Raw genomic sequence first — 18,662 nt, forward strand, 5'->3', positions numbered from 1 at the left:
TGTGCACAGATTTCTATGATATCCATGGGAAGCATAGTAAACGCACAGTCCTTCGCAAATGGGTCCCTATGTTTGTTTCAGAATCTTGCATCTACTCTCCTTTTCATGCGCGTGCCTGTACACACTTTTTTTTTTCCTTCCCCGGCTCTATCCTTTACATTCTTTATTCAATTCAAACATTTGTAAGTAATGAGAAGTAATGTTTAATCTATTGAAATATAAAATAAAATTATGTAATTATTCATTAGTACAAAATCATCTTATACTCAACGGCTGTAAACAACCGAGTTCATTTCTTGAAACTAACTCATGCATTCGTTCGCTTGTAATGGAATTCTTTAATGCAAACGTATTCCATTATTAAAAGGATGGTACTCTGAGTAGTAGACAAAAAAGTTGAAATATTTGGTGAAAACATAGAACAATATGGTGAAATGCAGTAAAAGGCGCGTGGAGTAAAAGGAAAGCAGTGGTGAGTGAGACAGGGGAGGAACAACTTAAAGGATGATTGGAGGCAATGAAATTGCGAAAGCTTATATCGTGTGGTCACGTGCGGTGCACCTTCCTCCTTCTTCTTTTCACCTCTCCATGTCTTATTCCCACGTGACGTCTTTCACACATACCCTTCTTCTATCTTCTTATTTCGTATCTGCCACTCCCACCCCATCATTTCTTCATTTCCAAATAACCTATTATTATTTTTTCCATCTTCTTAACGTTGATTAAATATATCTAATGTGCCCTGACAAATGATGAGAAGTCTGAAAAACAAGACATAATAACAATAAGAGTGTGTTTGTATTGTGTAAACAGAGAGAGAAAGAGAGAGAGAGGTGAGAAAGCAAAAAAGGCAGGCATTTGCTACAGACAGACACTGTACCAGAAGAGTACAGGTTTTTCGTTATTTAGTATTTACATTTACACTTACAAAACAATAGTATTACCACTGCACCTCTCAGTTCTCACACCACACGGATGGACACATGAATTCTGTGAAAGTGTAATCAACTTTTATATTCCCAACACCAACACTTTCTCCCCCATTTTCATTTCCTTCCTCTCCTTCTATCATCTATCATGTATCATCTATCTGCCCACGTTCCTCCCCACACTGTTTTACTGCCTCCTACCACCTATCAATACATCTGTATAATATTTTTACATCTCAATCTAGATCACATACACATATTATCTGCGTATTCATTCTTGACCTTTATTCCAACCATTTCCCATCAGCCCCCTGCGAGCTACAATAAACTCCATTATTGTATTATAATACACATTGTATGAATCTTATAAAAATGGGAAATCTTGACAGCTGAATTAACAAAATTGAAGAGCATGTTATGCAATAGTTTCCTATTCAAGAAAACCATTCAAATTATGATTATATTTTTATAGACACTCCAAATGGGTCTTTGTCCACTTCACACATTTTTCTTTCTTTCTATCACGTTATGGTATTGCTTATTGTATTTATTAAATACATCTACTGTATTCTTCATCATATTTCTTGTTTGTGGGCATTAATTACGTATTAAGAATACAACTAGCAAAGCTAATCAAATTATTATTTGAGAGATTTCCTTCACATTCATTGCGGCTGATAATGCTTATGATATTGACAAATACAATACCGTTAGGTGGGCTTTTCTATTTTTTTTCCCTCTCATAAATAGCCGTTGGGTAGGTTTTGTTTTGCAAGTTTTATTGGTTGTTGTGTTTGCTAGTTGTTGGTTAAGATTATCGTACCATTATTTGGTAGTGTGCTAGTGTTTTCACATAGGTTTTTATTAAGGCAAAAGCTATCTATATTTAGGGAGTAAAAATCCTATTATATCCAGAAACTATTTTAGAAAATTTTAACAATCATGATCTAAAATAGTAGCATTGATTTTACCGAAACGTCTAATAATAAACACATATTATTCACAACATAAGGCCAAAATCTCCTTTATGCTAGTCTTACAATAATATAAACTCTTTATCTATTCCTTTTCCTGTCATATTTCTTTTCCACTCACACTCTCACACAACCTTTCTTTTTCTATTATTTTCCCACTGCTTTCTGTCTTTACCAAAGTTGTTGATCTGCCAAAAGTCTCGTGCACGCAGATGATTTTTCCCCTTTTCTGCTGAACACGGTGACGAACCTTGAGACTTGAGTACTTCACTAATAACAAGTATCATTCAAGATTCATCTCCCACTTCATTTCACCATACATATGATTCATACCACACTATCCCATTCCCAAATACCAAGTGCTCCCTCGAGTCTTCCCATCCAAAGAAAGATATTATAGTCATCTTTGAACAAAACCACTTGTGAATCGATGAATCTGGGGGAATGGATTATTATTCCTCCGCAGTGCATGGTTGCGAGATAAGGTGACAGATTATGTAAAAAAAATGTGAAAAATGAAAGTAAGTTTTATTTTACTAAGATATAGAACTTAATTGAGAATATGTGTGTAAGAAATAAAAAATAAAGAAAAAGCACCAGTTGGCAACAAGACCCTACCCTACACTCTAGCCACAGTGGGTTACATTTTGATAAAGACAAACAGCATTTCGTCATCTTCCATTAAACACTTTCCTCTCTCTCAGTATCTCTCTCTCTCTCTCGTTCTATCAGACACTCTCACTCACAAATAGTAGCCACCTTGCAATCTGTTACTGAGGATAATAGACCACTCCACCTCACAACCAAGCAACGCTAAGCAATCTTTCATTTATTGACTGTGCTTTTATAGAGCTACCATCCCAAAAATAAACTCTTGTGTCACACTATGGCCATGCCATGACTTGGCGAGTGTTATTCTGAAACCAAATAAAAAGAAAAAGAAAAAAATGGAGACAGAAAGAGAGAGACCCCATCGCAGCACAAGTAGCAATAGCAGTAGCACAAGCGAGTTGTTTGTTTGCTTCACTTCTCGTTTGTCCTCTTCATCCATGAAGCTCTCTTCTAAGTCCATTCTCAGCCCAAGCCGCAGCAGAGACCCTCCTCAGATTTCCCTCTCTTCTTCCCTCAGCAGGAGGCTCAAGAGCAATGGCAGCATGAAAGGAGGCCAAGCCTCTCCCATGTTCCCAACTGCTGGCAAGAGAAGAGGGTGTGGCTTTGAGAACCCTGAACCTTCTTCTCCCAAAGTCACTTGCATTGGCCAGGTGAGGGTGAAGACCAAGAAGCAAGGAAAGAAGATAAGGGCAAGGTCTAAGAGGAGGGGGGAGGCTAGCTTTAGGAAGGGTGAACAAGGTTGTGCAAATGCCAATGGAAATGCAAATCCTAATGCAGATCTAACTAGACAAAACAGCCAAGGGTTTCAGCATCATCAGAACTGCTTGAAGCATCGGAATCAGAGATGGGTGCATCTCCCCTTGACAATATGTGAGGCCTTGAGAGAGTTCAGCTGCTTCTTTCCTTGCAGGTCTTCTTGCATGTCAAGTGAGAAGGAGAAGGAAAAGGGTGGTGGAGTGGAAGGGGGAGGACTTGTGAGAGAGGGTTCGTGTGGGAATGGACTTGGAAGGTGGCTGGTGGCTTTGCAAGATGGGGATGGAAAGGGAAGGGGGATTGAGTTAGTGATGGAGGAAGAAATGGAGGATGGAAGAGACACAGGTGAGAGGAGCCACAGCCAGAGGAGGCATGTGTTTGAGGACATTGATGTTGATTTGGTGGTAGGAGAGGAAGAAGAGAAGAAGAATGATGAGGTGGTGGGAGAGGAAGAAGAGAAAGCAAGAGTTAGCATATGTATTCCTCCGAAAAATGCTCTTTTATTGATGAGATGCAGATCTGATCCAGTCAAAATGGCAGCTCTGGCTAACCGTTTTTGGGAATCACCTGTTCACAAAAACAAATGTCAAGAAGAAGAGAAAGAAGGGGAAGAACATGATGAAGAAGACAGTGGGGATGAAGATGATCAAGAAGTAGAAGATGATGACACAGAGCAACCCATCAAAGTGAAAGAGGATGAGCAACCCATCAAAGTGAAAGAGGATGAGCAACAAGTACAAGAAGAAGTTGAAAGAGAAACTCAAGAAGATACCATTTGCGAAAGAGAAACAGAAACTATGGTGGTGGTCAGTGAAGAAGAAGAACAAGCCTGGAATGAAAGCTATGAAGTTGAAAGCGTAGAAAACATAGAAAGCAGAGAGCTTCATGAAGTAAAAGAGGACGAAGAAAAGGGTGACCAAGAAGCAAATGAAAATACCATCGAAAAAGGTGAAACTTTAACACATCCTGAAGCTCATTCAGATCTCGACAACCTTAAAACCGAAGAAAAAGAGGTTAATCTCCGAGAGGGTAAAGAAGAAATGGGTAAAGAAGAAGTGAGAGAAAACAACGAAAGCTCAGAACTTTCTTCCACCCCAGAAACGTTCACAGCTTCAGAACCGGAAAACGACGACGGAGAGCCAGAAACGGAAGCAGTGACGACCGAAACTTCAGAAGGGTCAACGGAGGAGGAAGAAGAGAAAGTGACTACGGAGACTGAAAGTCAAGATCCGACCCGTGACCCGAATTTGGATCCACAGTCAAAGGAGGGAGAAAATGGGTCAAAATGCGAAGATAGAGAAAGGGAAACGTTGCCGGAGTGCTTGTTGCTGATGATGTGCGAGCCGAAGCTGTCAATGGAGGTGTCCAAGGAAACGTGGGTGTGCAGCACCGACTTCATACGGTGGCTACCAGAGAGACCTGCCGCTGCAGGAGCCGGCAAAAGGCTGACTGGAGAGACGTTTACAAAGACCAAGCCGAAGCCGAAGCCTTCTCCACCACTGGCGCAGCCGCCACGGTCGTCGTGCTCGTTCCCGGCGTTCGGCGGCGCCGCCGGAGTGTCAATGGCGACAATGATTGAGCAGAAGCTGGTGGGGTCCAAATCAGGTAATGGGTACGAGCCATTTGTGCTCACGCGCTGCAAGTCGGAGCCGATGAGGTCATCGGCTAAGCTAGCTCCGGAGGCTTGCTTTTGGAACAACAGGAAGCTTGAGCCGCATCCACCCGCCGCTCAGCTTGGGGTCGGCGCGCCGGCTGGTGTTGGGTTTTGATTTTCATTTTAATTCTCTCTTCCTGAAAAATCTCAAATTTCCCTTTTTTTTTAATTGACAGAATAATCAACTGTTGTTATTATTATGTGTAGATTACCGCTAAACTTTGGGCTGCTTTGGTAAAGTAGGATTTTGATTATACTCCTATTTTTGCTGTTTTTAGAATGTAATCCTTTGTATAAATAGTTTTAGTGATGCTATTTGTTTTTGGGGTCCATTATTACTCGTCAGTGAATTTATAATAAGAGTTTTAATTTACTTGTGCATTGTTAAATAGTATTCTGGCATAATCTGGTGCATCTTGTATGTACTTCTGTATGGTTTGTATATTTCTTAGTTGGAACATATTATGAGTAGATAATGGAAGTGGTTGATGAAGGGTTGAAGTATATGCGTGCTCTTGAGGGCATGAAGACAAAGTGAGTGGGACATTTTCCTAAGGTTGTTGTGTCTGGTTGTCTATTGCCATAATTAGGTTGGAATTCCTGTGGACTTTGGTCAATGGTCGTTCATCGTTTTAAAGAACTACTGCTCTGTGATTAAGCTTCTCTAATGTGTTGTTGTCTTTAACAAGTCCTCATGGTAGTTGCATGTGTAACAGGGAATTGATTCCAACGTGCTGAATTGAATTACAGGGAAAACAGTCAAACCACAAGTTTGACTAGTCATTAGTGGAATGCAATGATTTTTTTTTAATAATATCTACTAAAGACAGATTATTAATGAACTTTATAAATAGTAGCAAGAGGCTTTATGATCTTTTAGCAAAACAAGCATTTGGTTGGTAAAAGTGTGTTGCATGGTTTTTGATTTGTGTGTAGACATAATATCGATTGATTTTGAGATAAATATTAGTTAATAGCTTAGTCACAGAGGTTTTGAAAGGAACTGAACGAAGGATAAGCTGTAAAGTTGGCATTTTGTCTTTCTCTAAAACTGTTTCAGTGTCTTGCAATTGCAGAATTTGAAAACTGTTTCCTCAGTCAATAATACAGTCTGCAGTAGAATCAGTTCCCAAGGAAGCAAAACTATAGTATGATTATGTCATGCAACACAAACCCAACCATTAGAAAGAAAGCAAATCATGTTTATTCATTTAATTTACTCCTTAGATTCTCAGTCTTTGAGGCACTTTCTTTGGACTCACTATCATTAAAATTTGAGAGATTATATTCAATTTACTTCAAATAGCTTTCTTTCAAGAAATACACACTATTTCATCTAAGGTGAAGTGAGATTTTCTCTAAGTAAAAATTTGAACTAATTTTTCAAAATATTAAGATCTCTGTCAAAAGCTGATTTTTTTTTTCATACAAAGATTTGAGTTTTGAGCTGCCTATTATTTGTTTAATAATATTTGGTCTAACTATCTTTCAAGTATTTTCAGTTGAGCTTTAATTAATTTTTTTGTCTATTGAATATTTAAAATTTTTATATTTTTCATATCAATTCTTGTTATTTAATTTATTTCGTTAATTAGGGGATTTAAATATTGTTTTGTCATTGTCTTACTTATCTTTTTGTATTAAAAAGGTTTAGTTAAGGTTTTATTGTTAATATAAAAGAAGTGAATTTTATTACTTTATTGAAAACATATTAAACAACAAGATCGTTATATTTATCAATTAGTTTTATGTTATCACTTATCATGATCAAGGAATTGTTCTCATAACAATCATCTATCATTGATAAGGCTAATCATATGTTATTTTACATTGATGCAATATAATTTTATATTAACAATAAAATTTCACATTTCTTAATAAAAATAAGTAAAGAATATGATGAAACAAAATAACAATTTCATCATTCAATAAAAAAAAAGTTAAACAAAACAAACCTCAATTAAAAATATAATTTTTTTTAAAATATTTAACAAACTAATACAATTTAATATGAACTCAATTAAAAATATCCAAATTTATTGTTAACTTAAAACTTAACCTAAACACTTAATCTAAGATGATTACACAATAGCTAGTTTCAAAATGTACTCTTCAACATGTTTTATTTTGGTATTGACCCCTTTCCATAATCAGCAGCAAAACAAGAAAATCATCTAGCTAACTCTAGTAATTTTTTCATGTATTAACATGAATGAAAAGTGTTTAGAAGCATGTTAAAACCGTGAGGGTGGATTGCTTCTTGATGAAGAAGTTTGATGATGAGAAAAAGGTAGTTGTGATTGGGAATCTTGAGTTGAAAAAGGACGAACAGAGAAACACAATGGAAGCTGTTAACATAAAGTGTTTTTGTGTGCAAACTTTTTGAACAGATTGAAAATGGTGTAGGGAATGGGATACCACAAAATCAATAATGAAATAGGCCTTCCCAAACCCTATCAGCTAAAACTATTAGTCAAAGGTACTTTTTTTCATACAATAAATTCTTACATTAAAAGTTACTTCTTTTTAAAACCACATAAGTTGTATATTTTACTTAGGAAAATCTTATGTTGTCTATGTGTAAAAGCATGTACAAGAGGGTATATTAATCTTATTGTCTATTCAATTTTTCCTTGTGTGAATGGTCAAAATTTATTTTTGCTAAACATTATTTTAATCTCTTGTATATGATTGAATAATTAATCTAAGACTTTTTAGCATATTATTGATTCGCCACTTTTGGAGAAAGAGAGAATATGCAATGTCCCCCACCAATTTCCACCTATGACCTATTGAGAAATACTTTTTTAGTGAGCATAAAAAATGTTTGATAATATTTATATAGAAAAAAATGTACAATACAATTCTTTTAAATACAAAATGTCATCGCAAAAATAACAAACTAATTAGTTTTATAAGTTATAGTTACACTTTAAATGTTTTTCATAATTTTAAAATAAAATGACTAAATTAATACTAGTTTAATCTACTTTTTTTCTTATCTTTTATAACTTTTAACATTCATTTTGAAAAAAATATATAATATTATTAATAACCCATATAAAATAAAGGATTACTTAAGATAGACATATACTAACTATCATTGGTTTTAGCAGCTAAAGCTGATCATGTGGGAAATGTAAGATAACAACATTTATGTGACAGTTTGAAATCATTGATGAAATTATAGGTAAGAAAAAAAATGGGATGTGGTGGAGAGGCGAGGAGAAGAGTAAGCGCGAATCACTCATTCAATTAATGATGGCACCACTACCTCAAACCACTCCTGGTTCTATCATGGATATCAACTCATTTAAGGCATCAATGTTTCTTTCTTTATAAACCCGGGGAAAACACTGGTTAAACACCCCGTAAACCACTAATACGTTTAGGGTTTAACAACGAATGAGTTGTATCCTACCCCACATCCCAAGATATCCAGAGCTTTCAAATGATCATATATAAACCTGTGTAAATAGTGAGTTATTTCCAATGTGGGACTTACAAATTCGATTTTTCCTAATCCTAAAGTCTCAATTCTGTTTATAGTATCGCCCACCCATCAGAAGAAATCTCATGTTCTCATTCCAGCCAGTTAGGTACACAATCCTGCTGTGTCTTTTATGATTTATTTTTTATTTTTTATTTTTTCCCTCGATATATATGATTCCAGTATGTCCAACCAGCTCAAAATCGTGACCAAGTGACTCAACCATTTTAGAGAGTAGAAGAACCTTATGATTGAAACCGAGGACGTCACTCTCATAAGCTACCAAGAACCAATGGTATTCTCGATTCCCTAAGTCTATAACTTATTGCAGCAACTTCAAAACTCATTTGCAGAATTTATGTTTGCTGACTCTTTCATAACTGCCAATACTTGCAAAATTTCCTTGTTCCAAAAACTCCAACATTGAATAAAACCATTTGCATGATACAGTGGTTTTCTGACCTGTGAAATCAAGCATCAAACAATCAATTATACGAAATCATTAAATTCTTAATAAACAAGAACTTTTTCTGCAACAGGAATATAGAAACGTTTCTTATTGTACCCTTAAATCCCCTTTATAGAACATTTATAGTTTTCTTTTTCTTGTTATGATAAATGTAATGAAGAAAGATCTGCTTGTATTTTTCTCATTTCTTCATTTTACACTTATGGATGCATAGCAGTATATTTAATATTGGTAAAAGGGGTATCATCACTTTACAACCTGAAATTATGCTTCAAACAATTACATTGACCCTGTTTTCTAACAAGTACACGGACCTTGGTTTCTGACAAGTACACTGACCCATTATTAACACTAATATTATAACTATAATAAGTGTCGCTGTCCATAGTTTTTATAACCTTGGTTGGTTTGAACTCAAGATGGCAAGTGGAAGTTCACATGATTTTGACTGTATGCATATATAGCTAAAGATTCTGAAGTTACAAGTAAAGTGAGTTCAAGAAATTTAATGAAGATTCCAAAGTTCATTTTCTGCCCAACATGATTAAATGTCGGAATAATTGGAGTGGTTGTGATGGAGAATTCAGGTAACACTACCAACATTAGTGATTGTTCTCTTAAAACTCCTTTTATTTTAATTTTCTAATGCCAGTTTTCTTAAACTTTACTTATTTGATTTTTTTGAATATATTATTTTCTCATAACTTTTATATTCAGTGTCTGAAGCATGCTTCTGCCATTGATATTCTGGTCTTTGACAGGTTAATCCATCTGGAAATTTCAATTGGAAGCTATTCTGGGATTTCTTAGTTTACTTGCTGCTTCAACGTTCCCACAAGCTGGAAGTTCTAATGATTAACAAGGTTTGCTGAGTTGAAAAGTGAATTTTATTTTATATTGTATCCGAGAACGTTTGGTATCTGTCATTGTAGAAATCACGAAACCATGCAACGAGACACGAGTAGTCAAGATGGAGGCATTGACTGCTTGTTCCTGAATTCCTTTAACATCTCAAAATTTTATGCCTTGGAGAATATCAAGGATTAGAAACTGAGCTGGATTTTATAGGGTGTATCATGCAAAATGTTAGTGTTAGAGACAATGACTTTCAACTTATCAAGATCCTCAGGTTCAGAGGAAAAACTTCAAATCTGCAGCAATTTATCTATACTTCATAGGAAGTTTGAAACCTGTCAAATTGTATTCCACTGAATCTTATTCTTAGAAGGTATGCTTTTGGTGGGCTAATATTGGGAAGCTTTGCTCAAGTAATTTTCTCTTTTCTCTTAGTTGTCTTCTGTTTTAGTTTTTTGTTTAGGAGAATTCATTAGTATACATTTTTTTATGCTTTTGCTTGGGCTTGCACCCTACCCTAGTATATAATTAGGACTCTTGTGTTGGTATCCGTATCACAACATTGCACCTTATCAATCTAGGATACTGTTAAAGTGTTCTCTGCCTTTTACTCTTGCACGTGAATCTTTTAATTTCAACAAATAAACCTTGTTTTGCGGTCTAGTGGTTTTGTAAACTATGAATATTATGAAAATATGCTAATATGTGATACGAAAATATAACAGAGTTGGTTATAGTTGTAGTAGAAACATTGATTATATTCAGGATTGCCTACGGATAGTACAATTTTACTTTCACTTTAATGTATTTTAATCTTAACTAAAATTAACTGATCTGTTCTTATGGATACTTTTCTGAGCAGGAAAACCAAGTACAGCTTTAAGTGCAGAAATCTTTTTCCTATAGAGATGTTATGCAGTAATTTGTAATCATCAAAGTTTGACCGAGCCTATTTTGATCTGAACCACCCTTTTGTTTTTGGTTCTTTCATTATTTTGCTATTAATACTCTGTAGTGTATTAGTGTCTTTCTTTTGTTACTGTGAATACTTCTAGTTGGTCTAGTAGGACCGAACAATTAGCTCACTAAGACTCATCATGGCCTGTAATACTTCAAAGTTCGTAGCAACTTTCTCTTGATAAATTATAACTGCTCTTCAAAATCTTGTGCAACGTCTTCACAACATTATATATTGTTAAATGCATATACCTAGTTGTCATTTGAGAAAATCATAAGTCGATGTTCAGGATTTATATATTACAAATCTGTAGATTGTTTTGGATAATCAGCGTATATGCTCATAGAAAGAGCATACATGATTATGTAAATTGGTTTGTATAGCAGAACAAAAACCAAGAGTTACTATTATCACCATTATTATATTTTTCTGTTCTTCTTAGGCAATTGTTACAAAGAATTGATCAGTAAAGTATGATTATGATCCTCAGGTTCAGGATTTGAATGCAATCAATGGCTTTTCTCAGCATTCCTGGTGTACGTTTGAAGCCACTGCTCTAGCCCAAAACTTGATCTGCTGTTTCATGTCACCTGCAGACTTATTAGAAGCCCAGTTTGGAATAGGAGGAGCACAACTTTGCACCAACCATGCCTCGGATAAGTATGGTCTCCTTGCAGCCTTATCTTCTTCTGTCTCATCTCTTTTTTTCTCTTGCAAACCAGGTAGTATGTTAGCTAAACTTGGACTCAAGGTTTCTTTCTCAAATGAGAATCCCAAATCCTTGAACCCCTGAACCTCTTCATATTCAAGATCACTTAGGCTTCTCCTCATTGTTTTCTGATTCAGGTACCTGCGCTTCATCTCCATAATACCCTCTGTGTTGAAGCTTTCAACCTCAGTCTTTCTCGCTGGTCTACATCTTGGAATGCTACAAGTCTGTCAAAGCAAAAATGACATAATGTGAGGACTGAAGAGTTAACTTCAACACCTTCAAATCAATCTGAATTTGGAAGTATATATATATATATGTTTTGAACTTTACTTCGCAAAGAACTATAGACTTCTCTTAAAGTAGCATTGTAGCAGCAAGCTACACACACATACACACATATGTGTGTGTGCTTCCTGTCCTTTTCTTATGATATGAGTTTATTTATGCCAAAAACTTTTGGCCTTTTTGGCCATGCTGTAATTGGTGCTGGCCACACTAAAAGCAATCATAAACTTTAGAAGGGACAGAATCTTATACATTTGGACTTTAAATGAAAAGGAGTATATTACTTAATATCTTACAAAAGCAGATGATTGAAGTACCTTAGAGGTTTGCCTGGGGGGCAAGATGTCAATATGGGTAGGTGTTGATGTTTGCCTGTTGGATCTGCTATCATTTACTTGGAACTTTTCCTCTCTCCCTATGGATGGAGGCAAAGATGGTGTTCTTAGAAGTTTGCTTTTCCTTCTACTACAATCACTGTCATGTCCTTTCATCTGTGCACTACGAGGTTTACTAACTGAATGAGACACCACAGGATCTTGTGTTTGGTGCACAAATTTGCTTCTAGTAGAACTGCTTCCTTTTTGACCTTCTTCTTCTTCTCTCAATCTCAATGGTGGCATGGATGGTGCTCTCTGGATCTTCTTGGTATGATGAAAAGCACCATTGTTTGGTGGTTTCCTTATTGAAGAGTAAGAACACACACAAGAGTCCTTCACTGTAAAATCCGGGGGGCTGATCAGGCCAGTGGAAGGGTAAGGATCAGAGTGACACCTTGTCATCTTTGGTGTTATCTTTAACAAGTTGTCAAAGAACCAGCACTCCTCCAGAAGATCTGCAGCTTCCAATTTTTCATCTTTGCAGAAAGAAGACTCAGAAGAGTTGCCAATTGGATCCATCAGTTTGCACTTTTCCAACTGTCACCCCTTAATGTGTTCTGAACTTATATGCAGACTTCTGCATCTGTAGTCACTGAATTCTTATTAAATTAACCGAATGTTTTGCACACACAGGCCAAAGATTTTAGCAATAAAAATTCTGAAGCTGAGCTTTCTTTGTAGATAAGCCATGTGAGATATGACACCATGTGCTCTAAGATGTCCTTATTCATTGTTTAGGTAGAAAGTGCTTACTGTCCAAAAATCAAGTGTTATTTTAATACAAAAAATGGATTTCCTTTGGCATTTGAAGAAGTGAAATAATAGTTATGAGATGGATGAGTGCAGAGAGAGAGAGGAAGTGGGGTCATGGAGCATTCAAGCTTCACAACAAAAAATAATAGATAGGGACGATTTCTTTGGGATTGCCTTTATCATGCCAGCACATCCCCATGTGCTCTGGTTTTTGTTTATGCAGCCACTTCACATCACAAAACAAGTTAAATTAATCATTGTGTTTGGTTTTATTTGACTACTACAACATCATTTGGTAATGCTGTGAAAAGGTTTCATTATTACGTTATTTTCTTTTACATTTAATAAATATCTTCAAACATATTAAAATCTTAAAACTGATTAATCATAATAGTTCTTAATTAGCATGCAGTTTCTGAAGACCTTCATTCTTTTCTCCAGGTGTCTGTGTGGCTATATGTATAGTGTTCTTAGCTGTCTAAATATCATGAGCTTTTAAAAAACTAATTCAATTTAAACTATTAGTTTAGTTGAGTTTGGTAGAGGAATGAAACCAATTATTTAATCAAATCTAGCTTGATGCTTAGTTAAGGAAGATGCCAAAAACTCTGAATTATTTTCTTGTACAACTTGCTGTTAACCTATCGATTAACCACTCTAGAATCTTGACCAATTTGGTTAAATTTGTAAGTTTATTCTTGTTAGGTACAATTACTTTTGAATTAATTAACTCCTCTAGCTAGTTTCTGTTATTGAGTTTGATTCGCAAAGGATTTTGGTGTTTTTTTTTTGTAAATTATTAAAAAATTAAGTAGATTGCTCGAATGAATAAAAAATAAAGAAAAACAATATATATATATATATATATATATATATATATATATATATATATATATCGTGCCAAGCATAATACATAAATATTCCTTTTTCTCGATGATTCAAATATTTATATTATTATAATACGGTAGTTACGGGTGTATGTTTCATATAATAATTGTTAAAGTATTAGCTTTTTTAAAGTATTTGCAAATTTACTCAAAAATATTTGTTGGTGTTGTAAATTAAAATATTGTACATAAATTTTAATACATGTGAGTGGTTCTGATTTTTTTTTATAAAATGTTAATTTTTTATTCTAAAATTGGAAAGTGACACTTTTAATCTTTATTATATTATGACATTAAATAGCTAGCTATTCGTGTATTAAAAGTACAAGATGTTAACTTACCATTCTAAATTAAACTGACTGTCATCTAAAATTAAAAGCAACTAGAAATTAAAAACATCTTTGAGATAAATAAATTAAAGAAAGAATCTAGGAAGAAGTTCTTGATTGAATAAATATTTTCATTATAAGCTTTTAAGAATATTTTTGAATTATATTTAGAAAAAAATAAAGTCCAAATGAATGAATTTATCATAATTTAAATGTGTTGGGTGAATGCATGGAATGTTATATTAGTGATTGTTAATTTTATAATATGGAAGAGTTACCAAAAAAGTTGAAAAAAGGTGTATAATATAATTTTACACTTATACATGTGGGTATAAGGAATGAATGAACAGTTATATTTGATGGTGTTGTAGTGCTTAAATATTATTGTATGGAAATAAACATTAATAATGTTTTATATTAAATATAGTTATATAGTTACTTAGTGTTATTTACGGAAAAAAAGTATATGATATTATAAGATTATGACAATCTCGTTGTAATTGTTTCAATATATATTTATGGTAGCCATTATTATATATATATATAGGGGTTTGCTAACGCGCGTACGCCTGTTTTTCAGTTGGTACATTTTAGCAATGTGTACCGGATTTTAGTAGACAAAAATATCCTTATATATTATGGATTCCAAGTTTTAAGGTTAAGGGTATTTTAATAATTTTCATTTTCAAAACAAAAAAAAAACCCAAAACCCTTACTCACCTCTCTCATTCCTCTCAATCCTTTCTCTTTCATCTCTCTCACTCCAACCTTTTCTCTGTCATCCCTATTGTAGCCCCAATTGAAAAAAATCAGAAACACATGCCTTTAAAAATTTTTCCTTTGTAAAGAGTTGAGTCATTGACATATTCACATTCAAGGCAAAGGTTCATTCAAGATCTCTTCAATTTCACCATCTTCACTAACCTCTCTAATTTCATCATATCTGTATTTGTTGAATCATCATCTCTAAAAAAAACCTCCAGGCCAATTACCAATTCTTTCTGATGTCATTATGCTTGTGAAAATTAGATAAAATTATAAACGACAAAAATTATAAAATGAAAACTCATTATAAAGTCATTTTTTTGTAAGAAATTGTTTAACAACTGAGTGTTTCTGATTTTTTTTTTCAGGCCAATTACCAATTCCTTTGATGTCATTATGCTTGTGAAAATTAGATAAAATTAGATAAGACAAAAATTATAAAATAAAAACTCATTATAAAATCATTTTTTGTAAGAAATTGTTTAATTGCGAGTATTTCTGAATTTTTTCCAGGTCAATTACCCAATTCCTTTATGCTTGTGAAAATTGGATAAAATTAGATAAGACAAAAATTATAAGATAAAAACTCATTATAAAATCATTTTTTTTAAAGATTGTTTAACAAGTGTTTCTGATTTTTTCAATTGAGGCTACAGTAGGGATGACAGAGAAAAGATTGGAGTGAGAAAGAGGAAAGAGGAAAGGTTGAGAGGAATGAGAGAGGTGAGTAAGGGTTTGGGGGTTTCTTTTTTTTTTTTTTTTTTAGTTTTGAGAATGAAAATTATTAAAATACCCTTAACCTTAAAACTTAGAATCCATGATATATAAGGATATTTTTGTCTACTAAAACCCGGTACACATTGCTAAAATGTACCAACTGAAAAACAGGCGTAAGCGCGTTAACAAACCCCATATATATATATATATATATTGTATAAAAAGTTAAATTTAAATATTGAAGAATTGGTTGCAATGTATTATATTAAAACCAAATATAAGAAAATAGGTGATACTGTTATTGGCATTAAATTTAGTTCAAAATATTAAAAATGTATGAGTTGTACTGATAATAATAAGTTTGAATGTGAGATTCTATAAATTTTAATAATTAGAAGAAATATATATATAAATGTGATCAAGTATTTTAATTAAAAGATAAAATGGTTTGTTATTTATATTTATAGAGTTTATTTTATTTTAAAATATATTTTGGATATTGTTATATATTTTATATATTTAATTTGAAAGATATTTTAGATATATTTAAAATAGATTAGGATCTGTTTTTAGTATTTTAAAAACTGATTGAAATAGAAAAAGATTATTATATGAGGTGGTTTTAAAAAAATTAAAAAGGGAATCAAGTCAGGTTTTAGATTTAAAAACTGATTTTAGGGACAAAGGGGGATTTTCTACGTTAATGTAAAAACATAAAATGAGGCAGAATCAATTTTGAATATAGGAGATATTGTTTTGACAAGGAAATAAAAATAGGGGCAGTAGATAGAAGGTTTTGAGAAAAAGAGAGAAAAATCCTACGTGAGAATTAAGAGAAGAAAACGTGAGGGAGTGACTGGTTTTAGAAAGTGATTAGCAACTTCGAGGGCATTTGTGGTGGGATAACGAGAACGTGCATTAAGAGAGGGTTAGGCCTACTGAAATTTTGGGTAGAAGAAAAGATTAGAATTGGCCCAAGTTATGGGAAACTTATCTAGTTTTTCATGTGAACGTGAATAGAGTTTATGATTTTTTGTTCCATTGATGGGTAAAGGTACGTGAGTGTATGAATGGTGGTTGTTTAAATATCCATTATATGTTGGATGTTATTGTATTCTTTTTATGTTGAGCGGATTTTGATGGGAATCATGTTGCATGTGTGTGTGTGTGAGGGTGGTTTTGGATATTGAAAGAGTATGTTTTTCTTGTGTATCATGAGGTATGAATCAGATCTTGGGATTTTTATTAATATGTGCTTGGTTCACTTCATGTGATTGTGAGATATTAATACCAATATGGAAAGATGAATGGAATGGGTTATGATTTATTATACCTTTGAGGGTTAAGTCCATAATACGTGGTTTGGCCTTCTAGTGAGATGTCTATAAGGTGATGAACTTGTCTACTCATGTACCTAGTAAATCTTGAGTTGTTGGCTTTCGACCGTGCGATACAACAAAAAAGGCTCTCTTTAGTCTTGTGTGAAAAAAGAGATTGACGTTCGAGTGTTGCATCTTCTTTGTATGGAAGGAATGATGTTTTGTCTGGTCTCCAGTTCGTTGCTAAGTATAGTATCCGGTGCACGATGTGTTGACGTTTTTACTTGTAAGTCCTTATGGAGCAAGGAAACAAGTCCTTTAGCTGTGAGGGCAAGACGACTCGAGCGAGCCTGTTCAGTATAACATGTGTGAGGTTGGGTATATGAGATAAACCAAGGTCCTTCATGATGATGTTGGGGATTCGTGATGACGATGTGTTTGAAGACCGTGTTAATAAGGATGACATTTATGGTATGGTTATGATATGGCTGATGAGGATGCTGACGACGAGCATAGTGTAGAAATGATGATGTTAGTAAGGATAGCGATGTATGTTAGACCCTTGAAAATAATTAAATTTGAGTTGATAAATATTCATCATTTGAGTGAATGTTGTGAAGAGAGAACAATAATTTTAGCAGATAAGGAGATTTGAGAGTTAGGATCTGAGTTATAGAGAAGGTTATGAGACGTTATGAAAGAGTGCTTAGATTGAGTTGTAGATAGAGTTGTTTGTAGAGAGGAGTTGTCTTTTGATAACAGTTGAAAAACTGTTATTTTTATACTTAATTTTGACATAAAAAACAACCTTTATGACTTAGAAACTAGCTTGGAATCATGCTTTTGTTTATGTTTTTGAAATAAGAGAGTTGGATGGGTTTTATGCTTGGTTTTTCTTGTTTTTGCAGGTTTTAAGATGAATTGAATGGAAGAAGTGAAGTAGCCAGAAGTTGGATTTAGAAAAGGAAGAAAAAGTGCATAAAAGAAGAGCCGCAAGTACCGCTCAGCGCCACTTTTACCGCTGAGCGGCACTCTGAAGTCCCGCAGTCACTGTTGAGGGGCAAAACTGCAGCTGAGCGTCAAATAAAAGAATCGCATTTACCGTTGAGCGCCATTTTATTGGGCCTTGGGCCACTTTTCTGTAATTTTTAGAAGGCTATATAAGGTTTCAGCCGAATTAGGGTTAGTATCTTTGGCCAGAATGAAGCAAAATCACACTTTCTTCACCCCTTGGAGGAGGATTTTGGATGCTCAAGCTCCACTCTTCAAATTCTAGGGTTCTATCTTTCATTATTTTTCATCTAGTTTCACCATGATTATGGTGAACTAAACCTTCATTGTTGTTGGGGAATCAATGTAATCATTTGAAACTCTCATGTATTGAATTGGTTCTTTAATCCATATGCTTTCTTTCATTAATTGTTAGGGTTTTTCTTCTATACTCTATGCATGCTTTGTTTAACTCATTCAATTGCATGATCATTGATGTTATTTGTATGGACACATATAGATAAATCTAGACATGAAGAAATTCTCCCAATTAATAGTAATATTGCCTAAACATAGGGATAGGAGGATTGATTGCCTTTAAGCTTATGTGCGAATGTAATGCATGAATAATTGCTAGAGAGACAAGACATTGTAAACTTGTGATTAGGAGTAGGCTTTCTTCACCGAGACATTGGGTTTAAGGTAAATTAGAAAGTGGCATTAACATTAATGAAGAAAGATGAATTCTTGAATACATGAGAGTGGATAGGATGAATCGGAAACCCCAACAACATCATCATTCCATAATTTACATCAATCACTTTTTCTTCTTTT

The 18,662-nt window shown here is 34.1% G+C and overlaps 2 protein-coding genes and 1 long non-coding RNA gene across 12 annotated transcripts; 2 read left to right on the forward strand and 1 right to left on the reverse strand.

Annotated features, from left to right (window-relative positions):
* Positions 1-2,569: 2,569 nt before the first annotated feature.
* On the forward strand, positions 2,570-5,303 carry HCF243 (Serine/Threonine-kinase pakA-like protein). The gene has a single exon (XM_047304564.2). The coding sequence runs from the start codon at positions 2,851-2,853 to the stop codon at positions 5,035-5,037; it is 2,187 nt and encodes a 728-aa protein (XP_047160520.2). The 5' UTR covers positions 2,570-2,850; the 3' UTR covers positions 5,038-5,303.
* A 2,815-nt stretch (positions 5,304-8,118) lies between these two features.
* Positions 8,119-11,942, forward strand: LOC148196587 (uncharacterized). Of its 10 annotated transcripts, none has more exons than XR_015780504.1 (6): positions 8,119-8,521; positions 8,596-8,707; positions 9,301-9,468; positions 9,643-9,744; positions 11,185-11,354; positions 11,541-11,942. It is a non-coding gene; the product is annotated as an uncharacterized LOC148196587 (long non-coding RNA). The 10 variants fall into 10 exon arrangements; XR_015780499.1 differs by having other exon boundaries at positions 9,346-9,468; XR_015780505.1 differs by having other exon boundaries at positions 8,609-8,707.
* LOC124830760 (serine/arginine repetitive matrix protein) lies at positions 11,056-12,909 on the reverse strand. Its single transcript, XM_047304565.2, has 2 exons — positions 12,009-12,909; positions 11,056-11,630 (listed from the first exon to the last, which is right to left on the reverse strand). Exons 1-2 carry the CDS (start codon positions 12,585-12,587, stop codon positions 11,217-11,219), a joined length of 993 nt encoding a protein of 330 aa, XP_047160521.1. The 5' UTR covers positions 12,588-12,909; the 3' UTR covers positions 11,056-11,216.
* Between the last annotated feature and the right edge of the window lie 5,753 nt (positions 12,910-18,662).

The sequence above is a fragment of the Vigna umbellata genome, chromosome 6 (genome assembly GCF_029865625.1).
Source record: "Vigna umbellata cultivar VRB3 chromosome 6, Vumbellata_1.0, whole genome shotgun sequence".
NCBI classification, from domain to species: domain Eukaryota; kingdom Viridiplantae; phylum Streptophyta; class Magnoliopsida; order Fabales; family Fabaceae; genus Vigna; species Vigna umbellata.